The sequence below is a fragment of the Neophocaena asiaeorientalis genome, unplaced genomic scaffold (assembly GCF_003031525.2).
Source record: "Neophocaena asiaeorientalis asiaeorientalis breed wild unplaced genomic scaffold, Neophocaena_asiaeorientalis_V1.1 scaffold156, whole genome shotgun sequence".
NCBI classification, from domain to species: domain Eukaryota; kingdom Metazoa; phylum Chordata; class Mammalia; order Artiodactyla; family Phocoenidae; genus Neophocaena; species Neophocaena asiaeorientalis.
This window is the reverse complement of record NW_020173773.1, coordinates 1,252,678-1,272,977: the sequence shown is the minus strand read 5'-3', so window position 1 is coordinate 1,272,977 and position 20,300 is coordinate 1,252,678. Positions and strand designations below refer to the sequence as shown.

The window sequence follows — 20,300 nt, the reverse complement described above, 5'->3', positions numbered from 1 at the left end:
GAGAATAGAACTCTGTTGATGACAGATATTTAATTTTGTATTCTAAAAATATTTTATCACATGTAGGATACTGCTCAGTAAGAGTCATAATGCATTTTTATTTACAAGTAAATGTAATTTTTTTTATCATCTCAAACTAGTCACCTTGAGTTTGTATTGTTCATGGACTATTTTCCTGGAAATACCAGAGGGAAACATGGTACACAGTGATCCCATTTATCCCAATCCTTGGCCCCATGATTGGAAGAGTAAATGTAGCCACTTTACCTTTGACTGTCTATTCGCTACTTCATATAATAAATCTGCCTTTACCCTAAACCCTGAAACTGATCTCTGATTTCTTTTATCGTGCCTGAAATAGCTCTTAGGTAGATAAAGATGAGTAAAGTTATCTTTAGCCTCCGTAACAGAGCTCTGTTCTGGGCCCTTATAATTCTCTCCAGCACTAACTTCCTTCTGGTTTGCGAACAGGGGCAAAAGAACAGCTGCCAGTGGGGTCATGTGACTTTTCTTGTAGATATCTTTCATCTCTTTTTTTCTTCAAATCACTATACAACCAGCCTGGTGCAAAACTACTTTGAGAGTGGGATTTTACCCATTTCATTAGATAGTAAAAGGTCATCTGTCACTTATACATAAGAAGCTATTGTTCTGGAGGACTCAAGGACCAGAGGATGTTATAAGTGTATACATTACTTTTTCAAATACAAATGAGTATAAAATTATCAATGGAGATATATCAGTTTTCTAGTTCTTAGCACTTGAAAAATGCAGTGCCCTTCAAGTTGTTAGTTAAAATGTAAAAGAGCAGACATAATCTCCGTCCTCAGTAACGAATTATATTTTCAGATATATGCATAATATGTATCTATGGCTTATCACATATGGACGCAAATGTATCACTCATGTCTACCTTTAAACTTAGGCAATAGGTGTTGAGAATAGAATTGTACCTCTTTGAGCATCTCTGCTGTTCCTGTTTATTTTTTTTTCTCCTTCACCCCCAATACCCCACTCTCACTACACAGATACTTGAACACCTGGCCTTTAGTCCTGGAATCAAACCAGACACTCTGGTGGTCAGAGTGTACATTCATGAGTCCTCTGGTTATTCTCTGGGAATTTATATCCATTCCCTTACCTACTATGGCTGTCACCGAAAAAAAAAATAAGTTCATATTACTCAGATTATTAAAAGTATAAATGTATTCTTCAGGGACCAGGTAAGAATGTATATTGTTTTGGGTGGTTCCATCCTACTCTATTATGAAGACTGAGTCTGTATTCTGGTTGTTCATAGTTTTTTGTTGCTTTTTGTATGCATGAGCAGTCTTGAGACAGACGATATTTGGATTTAGAAGGGATTTCGGTGTATCAAACAAGACAACTTTGTAACAACAATAATAAAGGATCCCTAATTCTGGACTAGATTCCCTAGAACTGGACCAATGTGAAAACATAAAATCCCAATCTCTAGTATGTTTGGATATGCCAGGGACCAAGGTGATTTTCTTCCAATAAACAATCAACTAATATATGCAAGGCCTATGTAAATAACCCTCTGTTGGATAACCCTCAACAAACAGGCATCCACACCACATACACCCCTCAACTGTGTCCCCACCCCCCATCATTTCTCCAAAAAGGATGTAAGGGAGTAAGGAGTTAAGGGTAATAAAACCCAGAAACAGTGCTATTTTCACAGAAAAAAGGATCCGTCAGTAGCATATTTCTTTAATCATTGTTATTTACAATTTATCATCTGACAGACTTACAGAGAATAAATAAAGAAAAGACAATATACAATTGGTATATCTCATTTCTTTTTCTAATACAGAGAATTTTTATGCATTCTATTTTGGAATGACTAAGAAAGTTTTAAGCAAAAATTAAATCAGTTTGCTATTTACCCCTTGACAAGACACATCATCCTCCAAAGCCTGCAGAATAAAGCCCAGATGTTTCCTCCTCATAGGAAGAGTATACCACATTGCTTCAGAAAGTCAATCCTCAGAAAAAATTACCAGACAACGGGGTAGAAGAATAGGATATCATGAATAGTAAAGGACATAAAATGAATAGGCTAGATTACAAACTCTTGGTGCGTTTGTAGGAATCCACTCAACTTTCAATTATTTCCAAGCCTCTTTTCAAGAAAACAGTTTTTCACTGCAAGTGATTACCTATCCCTTTGGGCTTTCCCTTGAGTCTCTTTGCAAATTGCTTTGCATGCAATTGTGAATGTGGGTAAGCATGGGCTAGCTTGGGACTCCCATCTGGAGGCCCGTGAAGTTGTTGACAAGGTGTTTGCAAGAGAAACTAAAAATCTTGTTCCAAAAGAGCTGGGTTTGGGGCCAGGGTCGCTCCCTGCTCTTGATGGGGTGCCATGTAGAGAAGTACCTTGCATTTCTGTCTAAATACCTCAAAGAATAAGACATTTCCATAGATCAATTTCACCATCAGTAAACCTAGAAATGGAGGATGTAACTTACAGGTACAAGTCTGGGCACTTTTTCCTCTTTCCGCCTTTGAAAATAAACCCTCTACATTACAGCAAAGCAATTTTCCCTAAATTCACCCCAGTTATGCCAGATGACAAGTTTCTGCTTCTACCTTTTATTCATTCAAAAAACAACATTTGTCAAATATTTGTGGTGTGCTCACTATGTGCTAGGAACTTTACAGGACATGGGGTATACAGAGGTGAACTCACGTATAATCTTGTGACCCTTAAACAGGGCAGCTTAAAAATGCCATCATAAAACTCAAAGCTGTAATCCACAAAACCAGAGTTTCAACTCCCCTATCCCCTCCAAACCTCTGGGCTACAGCTGCAACCTACATGTTGCAGCTGTATTTGCATTTAATTTGGTCCAATGTGGTTGCTATTCCATTTAAGAATAGACTTTCAGGCAAATGAAACTTCTCTACTATTCTGAGAATAGTGTTTTGATACTCACTAGGCGTCTCTACCATTGTACTCTATTCCTTCCAAAAGCTCTCCCTGGTGCCATTAATGAAGTGCCACCTTAGCTCTTGACCAAAATTCTGATTTATTTGAAAGTCCTTTCCTTGCCATCATACAAATCCTACTTGCAGGAACTGCAGAAACCACCTATAATTAATTTCCTTCTATCCTAGCTAGTGAGCTGTGGGTCTTGCTGTCCTTTGTGTTGCCTGATTTTTCTAAGCTGTTCTTGGATTGTTTCAGATGCTGAACAGCCAAACTAGTCAGAAAATGTGGAAACAATCTAGGTAGGATATTGCTTGTTGATAAAGGAACAGATCAATTTGTTATATTCTCTTTAGGATTTTATAGAATTGTATCTAGACAATGTCTTTCCTGATGCAACCAAGAAGACCAGGTTACAAATCAGCAAGGGTTAAAACTATCCAGAAATGAAATGTGTACATGTGAAGAACTAGTGAAATCTGAGTAAGGTCTGTAGTTTAGTTAATAGTATTATACCAATGTCAATTTTATGGTTTTGAAACTGGACTATGGTTACGTAAAATGTTATCAATTGGAAAGCCTGGTGTTAGGGAAAGGCCACTCTGTACTATTTTCTTGTGAGTCTTAAAGCATTTCAAAATAACAAATTGAAAAAAAAAAAAAAAAAAGGATACAGCAACTAAACATATTACCCACCACGGTCTGAGCCAAGCAATGTAGCTAATTGTAGCAGAGAACTCAAAATGCCAGAAATCCAATAAACATTAACCATTCCAGTCTCTTTCCATCTCAATTTAGCATTCCAAGACATTTACCAAGTGGAAAAGACATTCATCTGTTTCTATAAAAATGTTAAATTTTAATTCAGAAGGAAATTCCAGCATAGATCTGGATCTGTGTCTTCCAGAAACATATGCACTGCCAGAGGTCAGAGGTCTTACTGAAAAGACTAAGAAGGCAAATTCCAGGTCTATAAACTCAATTTAGGATCAAAGCCTTACTACCTCTATACTGGGAGTAATTTAAGCCTTAACTGTAATTTTCTTCATTTTTGGGGTATATTTGGGCAAAACAGATGCTATTCTGTTTTAGACTATTTCCTTGGAACATCTTCCTCTCTTTCCCCTTCTTCAGCTCTCCTTTACTCAAAACATATGGCTTAGCCCCACATCATGGCTTTCTTGTAGGAAGTCTGGATGAGACTAGCAAAACACATGGTTCCAACATGGCATGTACCTCTTTGTGCGGATATCAAACAAGATTTAGTCTAGTTTAACTTAAACCTGTTGTTCCAATGTTTCCCTGTGGCCTTTCTAGGCACAACAGTGATGAGCATTATTTAAAATGGATTTCATTAACAGAAGCAAAGAAGGGAACACAAAGCCTCATGAGCTAACATAAATTCCCCATCTCTTGGTCTTCATTTCCAAAGCAGCACTGGGAAAGCCATGTCCTGTTCAGACAAAGAGTTGATTTCTTCTCACCACCATTAAACCCCAATACCTGAGGTGGTCTAGAACACACGTGTTCAAACTGCCTCCCTCTCCCACTTCCTGTGAGATGAAAAGGTCATTCCCTGGTGGTTGCTTATGTGTTTTTATGTTCATGCTGGGCTTCCCTTTTCTTAAATCTCTGAAAAGCTCCCTTCCATGTCATACTCTGCACCTGACTTTTCATTTTTTAAATAAATACTTTTATAATCTCTATCATCCAGAATTGCTTCTCTCTCCATATACATCTATCTTTTATCTTCAACACACTTACTTTCTGTCCTCTCTCGGCTCTCTCTTCAGAGAGATCTGCTTTCATGCTTCCGAATGGATTCTCAACAGCACCCCCTGTGTCTATCTTGCTTGCCCTGACCTCCCCCATCCTTCTCACGCACTCTCCATTATCCTTTACTATGTAGTCTTCTTTCTAACTCCCACGTGCCCCGTCCAGTCACATGCACGTTCATTTATTCATCCTTTGCTCCATTTCCATACAATGCCCTTTGTCATATAGTCTTATAAACTTGCAAGTGATCTTTCCATAGCATTAAAACCACTTTTCCCCCTCGGGGGCCTCTTTCTACTCCAGATCTTTTCTTAGCACGTATGTGTCTGGACAGCACATCAAGATTTGGACTTAGCTATCAGCACATTCACCAGCAAAAGTATACATTTAAATCTGACTACCCCAAAACCACAATCTGCACGTAAAATATTTCACATATATCATGAAGAGGATAACTTCCTAGAAAGGTAACAAGGCCCCACAGTTTCTCATCCCTTTTCCTATCTCCTTTTCTACGTAATTCCTAGCTTCATTCTTCCAATTTGGATTCCAGCTACCTTTAAAGTCTACATACTAAGCCTTTGCCATTGCGCCCTGTTGGGTCTCTCAGATTTGTGCTGCTAAACTCGATGGGTCTGACTAAGGGAGAAGTTAAAACTGTATCTGTAGTACCAAAGCCTTAGCGCCAGAAAATGGTGCCTTCCTCATCTCAGAAAAAGATAACTGTACCTGACAATACATATTTGCCAGCTGCTTGAAATAGATTACCTCTATGACTCAAGGCCAGAAAAATCCAGACATACTAAGTTCATTTTAAATATGATTTTTTTATGGGATCATGAAATGCAGTGTATTGACGCAGAGTTGTAAAAAGAAGTAAGTGGAGAGATATAAGGTGAAGGAAGGGGAAATTATGTCTTTCCTCTTGCCACATAGGAAGTCATGGCCTGGTCTGGATGTACTCCTGCCAGAAGTACGTGGATAAAGGAGAATAAGCTTCAGGCCCTGATTTCAAGTCCCTATGATTCTACTGAAATGGAATGATTAACGTGTCAACTTGACTGGGACATGTAGCACTCAGATTAAACATTATTTCTGGGTGTTTCTGTGAGGGTGTTTCTGGATGAGATTAGCATTTGAATTGGTGAACTGAGTAAGGCAGATTGCCCTCTCCAATGTGGGTGGGCATCATCCAATCCAATGAAGCCCCGAATAGAAGAAAAAAGTAAGGGGGAGTTTGCCCTCTCTGCCTGACTGCTTGAGCTGACACATCAGTCTTCTCCTGCCCTCAACTGGGACTTATACCATTGGCCTTCTGGTTCTCAGAACTACAGCACCAGCAGCTTTCCTGGATCTCCAGATTGCAGGTGTCAGATTGTGGGACTTCTCAGCCTCCATAATTGTGTAAGCCAATCCCCCCATTCCATATACATATATAGTCTGTTAGTTCTGTTCCTCTGGAGAACTCTGAATAATACATGAAGTTAACACTGATCTTGGGAATGTAGAGAGTGTGGCAGGCCCCAAGTATAAAAGAACATGTCTGGCCCTGCATATATCAAATGAGATAATGTATGTGGTACACTACATGGTAAACTTTAAAGCACTGAACAAATGACAGGTGTTACTATTACTACAATTATAGTGGCTTCCCTACATGATCTCTTTTGCTGACCACAATCTTCAGAGAAGGAGATGATCAGATAACTGAGTCTGCATCAATTGTAGATCCAGTTATCCAATGAGCACTGAACGTATCAGAACTGGAAGAGACTTCAAGACCATCTCATCTAACTTGTTCCAATAAAGAAACAAAAGTCCAGAGAAGCAAAGTGACTTGTCCAAGATGATACACTTGGCTTGAGGCAGAAATAGGGTCACAGCTCCCAAACTGATGTTCTCTCCAAAGTTAGTCCTGGGAGACACTGAAGACCAGACTCACAAGACAACCATGGGGAAAGGGTATTTTCTAGGGGAAGGAAGATGACCCACAAAATGAACCTTGGGGATTGGGGATTTATGCTTCTGCTGTGGTCTGGAGCAACGCTGAAGGCTGGACAGGGGGAAACACTCAAGTTCCTGAGAGACTGTGTAGAAGGTGGGCTGGGTGAAGGCAACAGAAGCAGACCCAAGGGGTCAGGTCTATTTCTTCTAAGTTTGGGAAGCTTATATTGTGATCTTTTCTTGTTTCTTCTCAGAGGGAATTGAGGGTTCTCTTTCCCTGTTTCCTACTGAATCTGAGGATCTGTGGAGTGTGAAAGCTCAGAATCTGTTCCGAGGGGACTCTTATTTGACAGTGTTATCAGTATCCATGGATTCTGAAGCCAGAGCCTCAAACTTTCTTTTTCTGCTGGTCATACCATCTCCAAGGCAAGAGTGTGAACACCCAGCAACAGTAGCGAATGACTCCTCCACGCCCAACCTGCTCCTCTCAAGGGACTCCTAGGGTTAAAAGGACATTAAACATCATCTCCCACAACCACTTATGTTTGAAACCCTATTGACAAAAGGACAGTGACAAAGGACTCCCCATCTCTGGAGGCAGCCCATTCATCCTTGCATGTTCTACCTCTGGTTATGTTTTCCCTAAGAAGGAGTGGAAATCAATCTCCCTGTAACTTCCCCTCATTGGTCCTCAGCCAACCCTTTGGGAGTGCTCAGAACATATCTATTCCCTATTGTGCATGGCCTTCAGATTTATGCCTGAGAAATTCAATCACCAGCCCTTGGGTTCCATTTGGTATTCATCCATTAAAAGAGTTGGAAGATTTGGAGAAGATGAACCAAAAGGCCTAGGATCAAGATATCAAAAAACAACAGTTTGTACAGACTCAAAATCAGGCTCTTACTAAAACACATACCTGAAAATGTCTGAACAAGACAAGAGGAGGACCCTCTACAGAAATGAATATCACATCTGTTACCTGTCCTCCACAGGTCTCTTTTCCTGTGTCCATTCTCTATTCAAGAATATTTCCATGCATGAGGCTTTTTTTTGTTTTTGTTTTTGTTTTGCAAATGACGATTCCTGTTCATATAGCCTTGCAGTAGATATTCTTTCCTATGTACATCCTCTGTATTTCCTATGCATATAGATCTCAACCCTGATCCCTGCCCATGAACAAACAAAACACCCATTCAAAGAAGGTGGGTTTTTTCAAGCATGTTAACATCTACTTTGCCGGGAGAGGAAAATGCAGAGTTCAGGACGTGTCTACAGGCCGAATTAGGAAATTAAACCATTGGTGACTAGTTACTGAATACCATTTCATCAGATTCTCCACACTTACCAAGTACTTTCCCTAAGTCTAATCTCATGTTTCCTAAGACATTACTATTCTTCAAGTGTTTTCTTTCTGAAACCATTTTTTTAAAAAAGATGACATGGAAAACATATTGTAGAATCTACACATTCATAAACACAAGCATATTTAACCTTTATAAATTATCTCAATTATCTAGCCTTTGTTATCCAACTTTTTTAGTATATCAAGTAAGATTCTTTACTAGATTTTATCTGCCCTATTCTGCCCTAGGCTTTTTTTTTTTTCTTTTTTAGTTCTTTAATGTAAAAAAAGTATATATGTGTCGGGGTAGAGAGTGGGGGAGTGGAGTGGAGGGAGACGAGGGACAGAAAGAGATAAAGGCAAACAAGCCTCTGTCTCTCAGGTCCATTCAATGTCCAAATGGAGTGGCTTAGGCGTGGGTGAGTGGTAGGTCTTGTGAGGAGGACCTGTTGCCAGGCATTGACAGCATCACTCGTCCCCTTGCTGAAGAAGCAGAAGGTGGATTTCCTGGAAGGAGGGACGGTGCTTGGTGTCTCTTCTCCAGCAGCTGAGCATCAGCTTATACACAGAGTCAGGGCAAATGGCAGGCTGGGGGAGGTAAGTCTTTGGAAAGAAAAATGAACAAAAAATGAGACTATTAAGAAGAGCGCAGAGAAAGGAAGAGCAGTTGCATCATAGTATGAGTTGCCCACTCCCCATTTTCTTGGACTTGGAAAGTGAAACGAGTGGGGTGTCTGTTCTTCCTATTCATGAGAATTCTAAATCCCATCAGTCCCTTTTCCATTCCTTTTGTCTTTTCCAGTTCTCTTGAGCAGAATTTCCTGATGGGCCATCCTGTGGTCCCTACCATCATGGAAAAGATGAAACTGAAGGAAGAAGACATCTTAGACTGGAAAGCAAGTGATTAGAACACCAAACCTCTATTTATAGCCTAGCCACAATGAGATTTATTCTGATTGAGCCAATCGTGGCAAAAGGGCAGAAAGTATATTAGTTGCCTCAGCTCCTTTATTGGAATAAAACCCTAGTCACTGAGATGTGGGATATATCCATGTAGCTCCTAACCATAACCTTCTCTGTGCTCCCTCTCTCCTGTACTGGCCCAGGGAGAGAAGATTGGATTTCTTCCTTACATTATTCACCAATATTTGTACATTTACCCCCTCTACAGCCCTGCCCTGAATTCCAGCCTAGAGTTGTATTTGGCTCTACTCCCAAAGAACCAGTTACTGACCGCTTCCACCAGCAAGATGCCACTCTGCTGACTCCAGGTCATCTTCTGTTTGCCTGTAATCTGTTACTGTCATTTCCTTACCTATGTTTTCTAACACCTTGGTATATTGACATATTCCTAAAGCAAACCTAAATTTCTCAAGCTCTTTGAAACATGGGTCCAACATTTGCAGCTGGTAAATCATTAACTATTTCCATCTTGCCTTCTCCCACACCAACACCAGCTTATGTCATGCTTCATAGCATCATAATGAAGCTCTACCTTTAATTTTTTGAGGAACCTCCACACTGTTTTCCACAGAGGCTGCACCAATTTACATTCCCACCAACAGGGCACGAGGGTTCCCTTTTCTCCACATCCTCACTAGCACTTGTTGTTTCGTGTCTTTTTGATAACAGCCATTCTAAAGTTGTGAGATGATATCTTATGATGGTTTTGAGCATTGATTTTTTTAAATTTAAACTTTAGTTATTTATCCATTCATTCATTTATTTATTTTTGGCTGCATTGGGTCTTCGTTGCTGTGCATGGGCTTTTCTCTAGTGGCGAGCGGCGTCTACTCTTCGTTGTGGTGCGTGGGCTTCTCATTGTGGTGGCTTCTCTTGTTGCGGAGCATGGGCTCTAGGCATGCGGACTTCAGTAGTTGTAGCTCGCGGGCTCTAGAGCACAGGCTCAGTAGTTGTGGCGCATGGGCTTAGTTGCTCCGCGGCATGTGGGATCTTCCCAGGCCAGGGCATGAACTTGTGTCCCCTGCACTGGCAGGCGGATTCTTAACCATTGCACCACCAGGGAAGTCCCAATTTTTAATTATTTAATTCCATTTAGACCATGAGCTTTTAAGAAAAGTGCTATCTGAGAATTCTTTACAGTTTGTAAAAATAAACTGAAAACAAAAATGTCAAATACATTTTAAAATTATTGAAATTATTGTTATAGACTTCCAATTGAATACAAAAGATTTAAGATTTGCTTAAGCTGTGAGCCCTAAGTATAAGATTCTTTCTAGAATTTGTGCTACTGAAAAGTTTTCTTCTGCATTATATCTGCTATGTTCAACAAGTTGGTGACATTGTGCCATGTGAAAACAAATTAGATCACACACGTTTAGTCTAGAGACCATAAAATCCATCTAGCAGCTGATAGTGTTGAGAAATTACCATCCTTAATTCTAATGTCAAACTTTTAAAATTTGAATACTGAAATTTTAATAAAATTTAAAGTAATTAAATTTTGTAAATTGTAATAAAATACAAATTTAATAAATTACGTCTAGTAGGTCCATATGTTAAATTAAATAAACTTTTATCAAAAATTTAAACTTATAGATGAGAAGCTTACTAGCATATAATGGTAATATTTGGCTTTGGCCTTGGCTTCAGTCAAATGTTTGACTTTACTATTCAAATGCAAAGCAGACAGTGGACATGAGGTGGGGGGAGGGGAAGCATGCCTTTCTTGCCTGAATGTTTGATAGTTCAATTTTGCCTCGTGTACATTTTTTTTTCCATGTGGGATTTCAGTCACTGAATAATAAGATGAGGGAAACTGAAAGGTTTAAAATATTCCTCCCTTTGCCTACAATTCTAGGATGTACTCAAGTTAGAATCATTATGATAATAAAATTACACTTTCTAATTGAATGCCCCGCCTTTAATTGGCCACAAGAATCTAGTCGGTCAACCAGGTGCCCACGATGTGCTACTAGTCCAGGAGAAAAAACATTTTTCTTCGTTCTACTCTCTTATCTCATGCACACGGGAGTAAAGCTGCCCTTTGCCAAGGTAAGAAGGCAATTACCTCATAACCGAGATAGATAATTTAGATATTCTGCTACCAAAATATCTACAGAGTATCAAGATAAAATTCTAGGACCCTCCTTCCTATTTTTAAGCTGCATATTGTATAATCTCTAGTCATTCCCTTATCTTTTGCTTGCTTTGAGCCATTCAAGCCACAGAGGATCTACTTTTAATCTCAGCAAGAGCCTTCTCCCTCTCCTCAACTGTTATCATCTTCCTGCCTGAGATGCCACACTCCAAGTGTGTGCTGTAGCCAGGCCACTCTGGGGTTTCGGTGCTCCCACCACCAGCGAGCTTTCAATCCCACGTCTCACAGGAACTTTAAACACTGAGTCATCCAAAGGAAGCTTGTAGTATCTTAACTAGGAATTGGGGCCCTTGTAAGCTAAGAAGCCCAGCTTTTCCTGAGTCCTGAGATGCCCAGCAGCTGGGCCCAGAGGTGCCTTCCAAGAACAGCAAGGCCAGGATGTACCTGAAGGTCTCTGGACATGTAAGTCAAGAAACATTTCTAGACAGTCCAAACCAAATTTTTAACGAATGCTAATAAATCCTTTATTCACTTTTAAGCTTACGTTTTTGTTCCTATGTTTCTCAACCAGGAAGACAAACCATACAGCCTAGACCAGGAAATAGATCAAATATGAGAGACAGGATTTTATGTTCTGGTATCTCTGAGTTGGGGAGCAGCCTGAGGGGACCCCTCATGTTCTCCAATGACCAACGGGTTGACACATGGATAAAGCAGAGTGGCAGAGTGTATGGATGCCTAGGGAGGACCTTGGTCTTTCACATCACCTGGATAATTAGTGACAAAAGTTCTTGGTCTTTTACATTAGCTGGATAATTAGTGACAAACAACTATGATCCAGGTAGCCCATTTTCCAGCTCAGACCTATCCTGTTAAGTCAGAACTTTTCTTTCTCTCTCCTTCAAGAGCACCCAAGGCCACATCTCTCCACCCCCAACAGTTCTCACCTGCCTCCCTTGGTCTCGGAAGAACTCTCCAGTATTCTCGATGACCTGTTCATCTGACAGCTGGGAATAGGGCTGTTCCTGGCAAAAGGTGAAGGTCTCCCACAGAGTCACCCCGAAGGCCCACACATCACTTGCTGTGGTGAATTTGCCCTGTTTAAATAAGAAAAAGAATAATCTGTGCATAAGAAGAGCTGATTAGGTTTTCATAATCTGGAGTTTTGCCACTTTTACAACCCAGGGCAAGGAATACTGGGACTGCCAAGATACTCATGGGCCATCTGGAAACAACAATAGGAAGTTGTCTCGATGCCAAGCTACAGGCCCTTTTCTCACCCTCAGGATCTCTGCTGAGGTATACTTCTCTTGGAGATGAGATCCAAGGGCTGAAAAGGATGCCGCCGTAAGCTATCTGACTCTCCCAGTGCATGTTAGAAGGTCAAACTAGGATCTAGGGTAGCCTTGGAGAAATGCCCAGGGGAAAGGCAAAATTAGAATGGGAAGCAATTGTTTCTATGTGAGAGATACGGAAATCTAGTGTAAGTGCCCCAAGTAGTCCTCGTTCAATAATCGTCACAGTCTTGAAGGACAGACTAACGAGTGACAGCAATGAGATTCAGATGCAATCAGCAGGTATTAAATACTTGCATATGTTCTATTCAATAAATACAGTGCTGACATAGATGATATTATTTATCCTTACTTTTCAGATCAGAAAAGTGAGACAAGAGGTTTATTAAAATTCCCTGGTTAACGAGACCATTAATAATGGAAAAACCGAGATTTGGACCAAAACCCTCTGAATCTTGGTCTAATAATCTTTTACACCACCACACAATACCTTTAAAGGGAGCAAAGCTTAATAATCGCATTAGAAATGAGTAAAATATGTGATTCATCTATATAGACGATAAAGATCTTTATAAGGACTTAACATAAAATGGTATATATCACAGCATCATTTATAATCGAAGGAAATTGGAAAGTACTTAAATATCAAATTATAGTGACATTATTAAATTATAGGATATATCCACACAATAGAATATTATACAGCAATTAAAATCATGTTTTTGAAGAATATTTACTGCCAGTGAGAGAGAATTGTATGTGTATAGTATCATCCCAATATGTAAAATAATTATATATATAATACATATATTCAGAGAAATACATGATAGAAAAAATCCTCAAAGGAAATACACTAAAATATTAATATTAATAGTGGTTATCTTGGTGAAAGGAAGGGGATAACTATACATTTCTTATTTCAACATTAATTATGAACCCTATAAGATATGAACAAGAAACAAACAGATTAATAATAAATTAACAAAACTAGATTGCTATCAGGCTTTTCTCCACAATATTAAATGACAAAAGACAAAATTACACATACACAGCATTGTAGGAAGTAAAAGTTTAGTCTAATAATTCTATAAATCAGCTACGTGGTATAAAATCAACAGTAAATTGTCCCAAATGTGCATGGTCAGAAGATATATTTCTAAGAGGCATTTGAAAAAAACGTATTCACTTGTGGTCCAGAATACCAAGAGCCGGATAAAAATTATAAAGCAAAGAATGAGGACCTTAAAAAGTAAATTGTGAAAATCATTAAAATACAAATATAGAGATCCATCTAAATAATTAATTAGAAACATGGTTATGAAATTAATACAGAAGAAAAATATTTTGTGTGGATAACAGTTCTTCAAATGACAAGATTTTAATACTCTAAATTAATTAAGATCAGTCAGTAGGTGGAAAGGGTAGAGATGAAAAAAATGGTACTAAATCTCTTCTCATTATGGGTATATTTTTAACCTTTTCCTCCAAACTTTCTACGGTTATATTTTAACCTTTTAACCTTTTCCTCCAAACTTTCTACGGTTATATTTTAACCTTTTAACCTTTTCCTCCAAACTTTCTACGGTATATATTTTCTATGTTATATTTTATCAGCAGAAACAGGCAAGTGTTAAAAATAATAATTAGTACACAAAGTAAATCATCTCAAGTCAGAGAAAATATCAAAGTCTATTTATTGTCTGCCTCCTGCTGTCTCAGGTGCACCCCTACACACTGTCTGCATCTGCCTACATGCCAGCTGCTAGGGCAGAGCTCAGAAACACAGGAAACTCACCAGCAAGATGCTCTCCCAAGACATCCAGCGGATCGGGAGTACTGCCCGGCCCTGGATTCGGTAGTAGTCACCGCTGTACAGGTTTCTGCTCATTCCAAAGTCAGCTATCTTGATGGTATAGTTCTTACCCACTAAGCAGTTTCGTGTGGCCAGATCTCGGTGAACAAAATTAAGCGAGGAAAGGTACTTCATGCCAGATGCAATCTGGGTAGCCATAAACTTCAGGTTGGCATAACTGAGGAAATATAAAGGAAGAGAGAAAGTAGCCTCTGGAAAGAGGAAGCTGTGAAAGGTACACACCCTATAGTTGGTACCAACAAACTAGGGTTCCAACCTCAACATCCCTTCTCTATTCTTTATGAATCTCTTTGCTTTCCCCTAAAGGGCAGCTGCTTTATTATTCCCTGCATACTAACCTCCCCAACCATTCCAGAACAATGATGAACTTTAAGGCTCACTGCTCCCCACTTCAGATCCCAGCTTAGTCTCATGAACACAGGGAAGAGACAGAAGACCCGGCGTATTTACCTGACAGTGGGTACGTTGCTGAAGGAAGAACTGGGGGGCTCGTGGCGGGAAAGAAACTGATTGAGATCTCCATTCTCCATGTACTCGGTGATCATGCAGAGAGGATCGTCAGTGATACACACAGCTAAGAGACGGATGATGTTTGGGTCCTTGAGCCGGGACATGATCTTTATCTCCTTAAGAAAATCATTCCTTTGGAGGACAGAGACATAGATAAACCCAGAGGTTGCCAGAGTTAGAATCAAGAGGGCAAAGAAGACACAGCAAAGTCTAGTCCTAACCATTATACTGAGTCTTGTTTCCCTTTGGATAACCTTTGAGAGAACAGAGAAATTGGTCCCTGGAAACTGTCTCATTCTACTCATCCTGGAATGCGATGTGCCCTTATTCAACTATAATTTGGTCGGGGGAACATGGACCATGACATTCACATGTGCATCCCTAGTATCCAACAGAAGGCCTGCCCCATAGAAAGTGATTAATATTTGCTAAATCAAATATATGTTGCTAAAAACTAGTCTTAAAAATAAAACCTTCAACTGAAAGTCATATCTTAAGTGCACTGGGGTCTTTACCTTTTTTAAAGCCATGGAGGGACTTCCCTGGTGGCGCAGTGGTTAAGAATCTGCCTGCGAACGCAGAGGACACGGGTTCGAGCCCTGGTCCGGGAAGATCCCGCATGCCGCGGAGCAACTAAGCCTGTGCGCCACAACTACTGAGCCTGCGTTCTAGAGCCTGCAAGCCACAACTACTGAGCCTGTGTGACACAACTACTGAAGCCTGCGCTCTAGGGCCCCTGCTCCACAACAAGAGAAGCCACCACAACAAGAAGCACGCTCACTGCAGCGAAGAGTAGCCCCTGCTCACCGCAACTAGAGAAAGCCCACGTGCAGCAACAAAGATCCAATGCAGCACCCCCCAAAAGAGAAAAACAAACAAAAAGCCGTGGAGTCACTCTATAAGTAAAGTGAAGGCACTTTTTATAAAGTGAATAACCACCCTCTGGTTTAATCTGATAATTTTTTTATTTTCTCATACTGGTTTCTTTTAATGCAGGGTGCACCAGCAGTCAGTCACAACACATATTTAGTAGCCTGTTCAAAACAGCTGTTTAAAGTTCACGGTGGTAATGCAGCGTCATTTCAAAAGAAGTACTCACTTGGCCGAAACTAATAACTGTTTGAATAGATGGTGACAACCACCCTTGAGTCACAAAGTGGGCGATAACCTTCCAAGTAGCAATATTTGGGTTAGTGAGACCACTAGCCCACATTCTCAAAACTATTGAAGCAGACCTGTTATAAGTCTCCTGTGAGTTTCCTAGGAATCCCGGACTGGAAGTCATACTATGTCAATATAAAATCCTTGAAATCAGTGTGGTCCTGATACAACACCTCTCCTCTTTCATTACCCCTTCAATCTCAAACCCAGCGGGGGGTCCATGGCTTGGGAGAGCTCAGAGCCTAAGCCATCCATCACTGCTAAATTGGAGTGGGCACAGGTGGGACACCAAACGTCACCAAAAAAAACAATGGGCAAAGCCTTTGTCACATCCCATAGTTTTTTTCTTTCATATTGCCACCTTCTCCAATCACGTGCTAAGATTAATGTCAGGAATGTTCTATCTCTCTATGGGACCCAGAGGATGTCCCTTTTCACTCATACTAGTATCCTTAAATTGAAATTCTTGCAGTTAAAATTCCAAAACCTCCACAGTTCTGTTCCCTTGCCTTTCTTTCTTCTTCATGCCATATCCTTTCAACTGCAAGACTTTTAATAAAACCCTAACACCATTTTTGGAATTTATGATAATTTAAGGAATCGGGATCATAAACTTTCTCTAAATTTGAATATCAGTGAGACACATCAAGCCAACACAAATGGGGAAATACATATGTTACCCAGATGTGCAGATTTCTCTGAGACACATACAACCAGCTTTCAACCAGCATGCCTCTCTGGGTGAGGATTAACTCACCATTACTGTAATGGAAAGGCTGTCAGACAACGGAGTGTGGCTGGAAACTGCAATTTATGTAGTAAAGGATCCAAGAGATTATTAGCCAGTTTGGAAAACTGCTAAAGGACTGTGGATCCTTTTGCTTTGAGGTCCATGGATACTTTTCCAAGTAGAGGTAGCTTCTCATTTGGGGGGTTGCTGGACATAGAAGAAAAGGAGCATAAAAGAGAAAAAAGAGGATGAGAAAGTAAATAGAGATGTGGGGGGAAAAAGGAGAATGGGAGAAACTTAGCAAGAAAGATGTGTGTGATTGTGAAAAGTCTGCAAGGGGAGGTAATGACACTCAGGCGTGTGTCTGTGTATAATGATTGAAGAGGTACGTATTCAGTCTTTAGTGTATGTTGGGGTGTACAGTGCTGTGCAAAGGGGGTTAGGAAGTAAATGTGTAGCATATCCAACAGAAAATGTACATTTGTTTTTGAGAGAGATGAGAATGAAGCTGAAGACTACTGAGCCATCAGAAAAATAAAGCACAACAATGGAAATGTGAGGTAGCTCACAGACCTTCCCATCTCAAAAGAAACAAACTGCTCAGAAGTTTCCAGGAGGGTTCCTGATCCTGAAGATGAAACACATAAAGGAAAATTTAAAATGCAGACCACAGACCTGGCATTCTTGTTGGCATCTGCTCGGAGCATTTTCACGGCCACCAGGACAGGCTGGCTGGCACTGACATCTAGGGCAAAATCTTTGTCTTTGAATTTTTCCATTCCCTCCACTTCACAGAGATGAACCTAGACAAAAGTCATCTAGTCTCAGCATCATCATTTCTCCTGAAGATGTCTCAGTACTCTTGCTGGGCATTTCCTGGAGATAAACTAACTCTTACAACTCAGGCAAAATAATCAAAAAGACCAGTAAGAAGATACGTGCAACACATCTTTGACTCAAATAACTGATTTAAGAAAATGGTAAGGTACCCAGCTAATGTGATACGTTACTGCTTTATAAAAGAAATACATTGATTGGAACATTAAATACGTGGATGAATCTATAACATGGTATTTTATTAAAGCGTAGCCCACTATAAAATGTCATTCGGTATAAATACTTGAACTTTGATTCGAGGAAGTTTAGTTACGGGATCGTGCAAAACATAAGGCAATTTCTTCTCTAAGGTAAGCCCTTAGAATGGGATTAGCATTATCAGGAACCTCTAGGCATTACTAACTGTATAACAAGCCTGTGTTTTCAACCCAGGAGACAGAATGAGTGTATATAACACCACAAACAGATGCCGTGGACCCTTCTACCTCCACCACCACCAAACCTAACCAAGGTTAAAGCATGCCACGCGTGCTGGAAACCAATAACATATTCTTATGAAACCAAATTACATTTGGAATTTAGACGGTGGTGTTGAAGAGCTTCTGTTGCCACTTAAACCATTGCTTTGAATTCTCAGAAGGCTCATGTGACTGATGTAAGAGTGAAAAGTCAAATATTACATGCATCACTCTGAGGGCCATTGAGAAGTGTGTTCCTTCTTATCTTGGTTAGTGATTCATTCCCTAGTGGCTGGTTCTGGGACCAAAGGCAGGGGCGAGGTTGTTTTCTGACCATTTTACATGTAAGTCCAATTAAAAGGGAAAAAACAAAGTGGCTATCCAATAGCAGGATGTTCTTGGACAGTTTATAAAAGATGATCACATCTTATGGGTCCCCACCCTTTGTAACCTGTTGTAAAAATTTTTGAAAATATTGAATGTTTTTCAGAATATCTAAGTCTAGTGACTTTCCTGCTTTAAAAACTCTTATATAGAAATCAGAATTCCCAGGATTGCCACAGCTGTTTGACAAAGATGAGGCTGACCAATACTAGTCTTCTAGAGAACAATGCAAGGAGAGACAAGTGGAGGAGACATTTGATGTGAATCCACTTTGGATGGGACAGTTTGCTCTACTGACCATTTTTATTCAACCACTTCCTTTGAACGACCAAGGACTGGAGGCCCCACTCAAAGAATCAGCTCACCTCCCCAAACTGGCCTTCTCCCAGCTTCTCCTTGAAAGTTAAGAGTTTCCTGGGGAACTCTTCCACAGCCACATCTTTCCCCGAGAGCAGGTCCATGGTAATGGCAGGCACGGAGTAGGTGTTGCCTCCAGTCACTCCCTGGAGGTTCACAATGTCAGCTTCTGCATAGTGGGGCACACCCTCAGGCCCACTGGGCTGGACTGGCTTCACAATGCCACTGCAGCCTGCAAAGACAAGGACAACGAGTCTCGTTCCAAGGGGCCTCTTTGGAGATATCTTCAAGAAAGGAAATATGAGAGGAGAGCGAAAACATGCCCCCAAGATAGCCTAACCTACGCCATGACATTCTTACTTGGAGAATGGTTCCTCTGGAGATGATTTCTTGTGGCCTCCAGAATGTAGGCACCATTTTATCTCTTATCCTCTCCTCATAACTACGTGATCATTAATAACCTCCTTGGTTAACCTTGTGGAATTGTAGTGAAGCTCCAGGAAGGCTCGCTATACTAGTTGGGGCAGGAGTATTAAAGTTTTAGGATTTAATGGCATATTTCCTTAATTTTAAGATATAATCACTAATTTTAATAACCTATTTCAGGGATTAAAAACTGTGATTAAATTTATATCATCTAGCTTAAGACACATCCTAACTTAAAAAATATTAAAATATGAGGGGGGATGTTTTAGACTTCAGAAAGTAGGTAGATCACTTTGGTTCGGCCTAGGAAATAAATTACATCCTTATTCTTGCTGTCTCTGTAAAATTCCCATAGTTCAATACACTCCTTCAAAGTTTGCTATCCACTGAGTGGTAAATACACATTAGTTTCCTTTCTTCCTTTGGAAGGCCTCCCTTGAAAAGCCTCTGCTCTCATGGTTAGTCCTGCTACTTCTCCAATCAGCTCTCCCCTGAACACCATCAGTCCTCTTCCACTGACTGGGGTCACTCCTTGGATGCTGACATTATGGACAGAAAAGCTGCTCTGAGCCTCAGCGATGACCCCAGCATCCCCTCTGATGTCACTCTGCAGCTCTTTTTAAAAGACACTGGAATGTGAATCAATTGGCACCATTTTACCGAAGCAACGCTTTATTGAGAAAAGACAAGAAATATTTGCTCTCATAATAAAATCTTGTATTAGTCAAGTAAATCTTCACCAAAGAGAAATGAACAAAAGTTAAATAACTCAATTATCTACGTGACTAAAACCTGGGAATTCTAGGATCTCTTTAGCTTTGTTGTTTTTTCTCCAAGTGAAATTCTAGTCCTGAATTTACACCTATTGGTGTTTGATGTTGGGTGAGTACCTTATCTGGGCCTTCTCACTTTCCTACTATGAAAAATGAGAAGGTTGGACTAGTTGGACTGTTTAGGTTCTTCTGGTGTTAATGCCTTAATAACGCATTTTATTTATTTTTCTTCTTCTGATAGTGGGTCCCTCCAAACATCTGCTACGTGCAGTAGCAAAGGAGAGACGTCCAGATTCAATTAGGAGCAGCAGTAGACCAAATCCAGAAAGACAGTGTGGACTTCCCAGGAGAAGGTGGACTTCTCTCGGCTAAAATTAGACTTGGTTGAGTAGGAGCAATAGTGTCACACCTTCATAAAT

General features: G+C 40.2%; 1 protein-coding gene across 1 annotated transcript in view; it reads right to left on the bottom strand.

The window, feature by feature from the left end:
- Positions 1 to 1,714: 1,714 nt before the first annotated feature.
- DDR2 (discoidin domain receptor tyrosine kinase 2) overlaps positions 1,715 to 20,300 on the bottom strand; it is a 38,200-nt gene continuing 19,614 nt past the window's right edge. Inside the window, exons 10-15 of the mRNA XM_024751644.1 lie at positions 18,691 to 18,914; positions 17,322 to 17,449; positions 14,696 to 14,887; positions 14,168 to 14,402; positions 12,025 to 12,174; positions 1,715 to 8,619 (exon numbers count right to left, since the gene is read on the bottom strand). Of these exons, the coding sequence (XP_024607412.1) occupies positions 8,485 to 8,619; positions 12,025 to 12,174; positions 14,168 to 14,402; positions 14,696 to 14,887; positions 17,322 to 17,449; positions 18,691 to 18,914 (1,064 nt within the window). The 3' untranslated portion in view covers positions 1,715 to 8,484. The remainder of the gene's footprint in view (positions 8,620 to 12,024; positions 12,175 to 14,167; positions 14,403 to 14,695; positions 14,888 to 17,321; positions 17,450 to 18,690; positions 18,915 to 20,300) is intronic.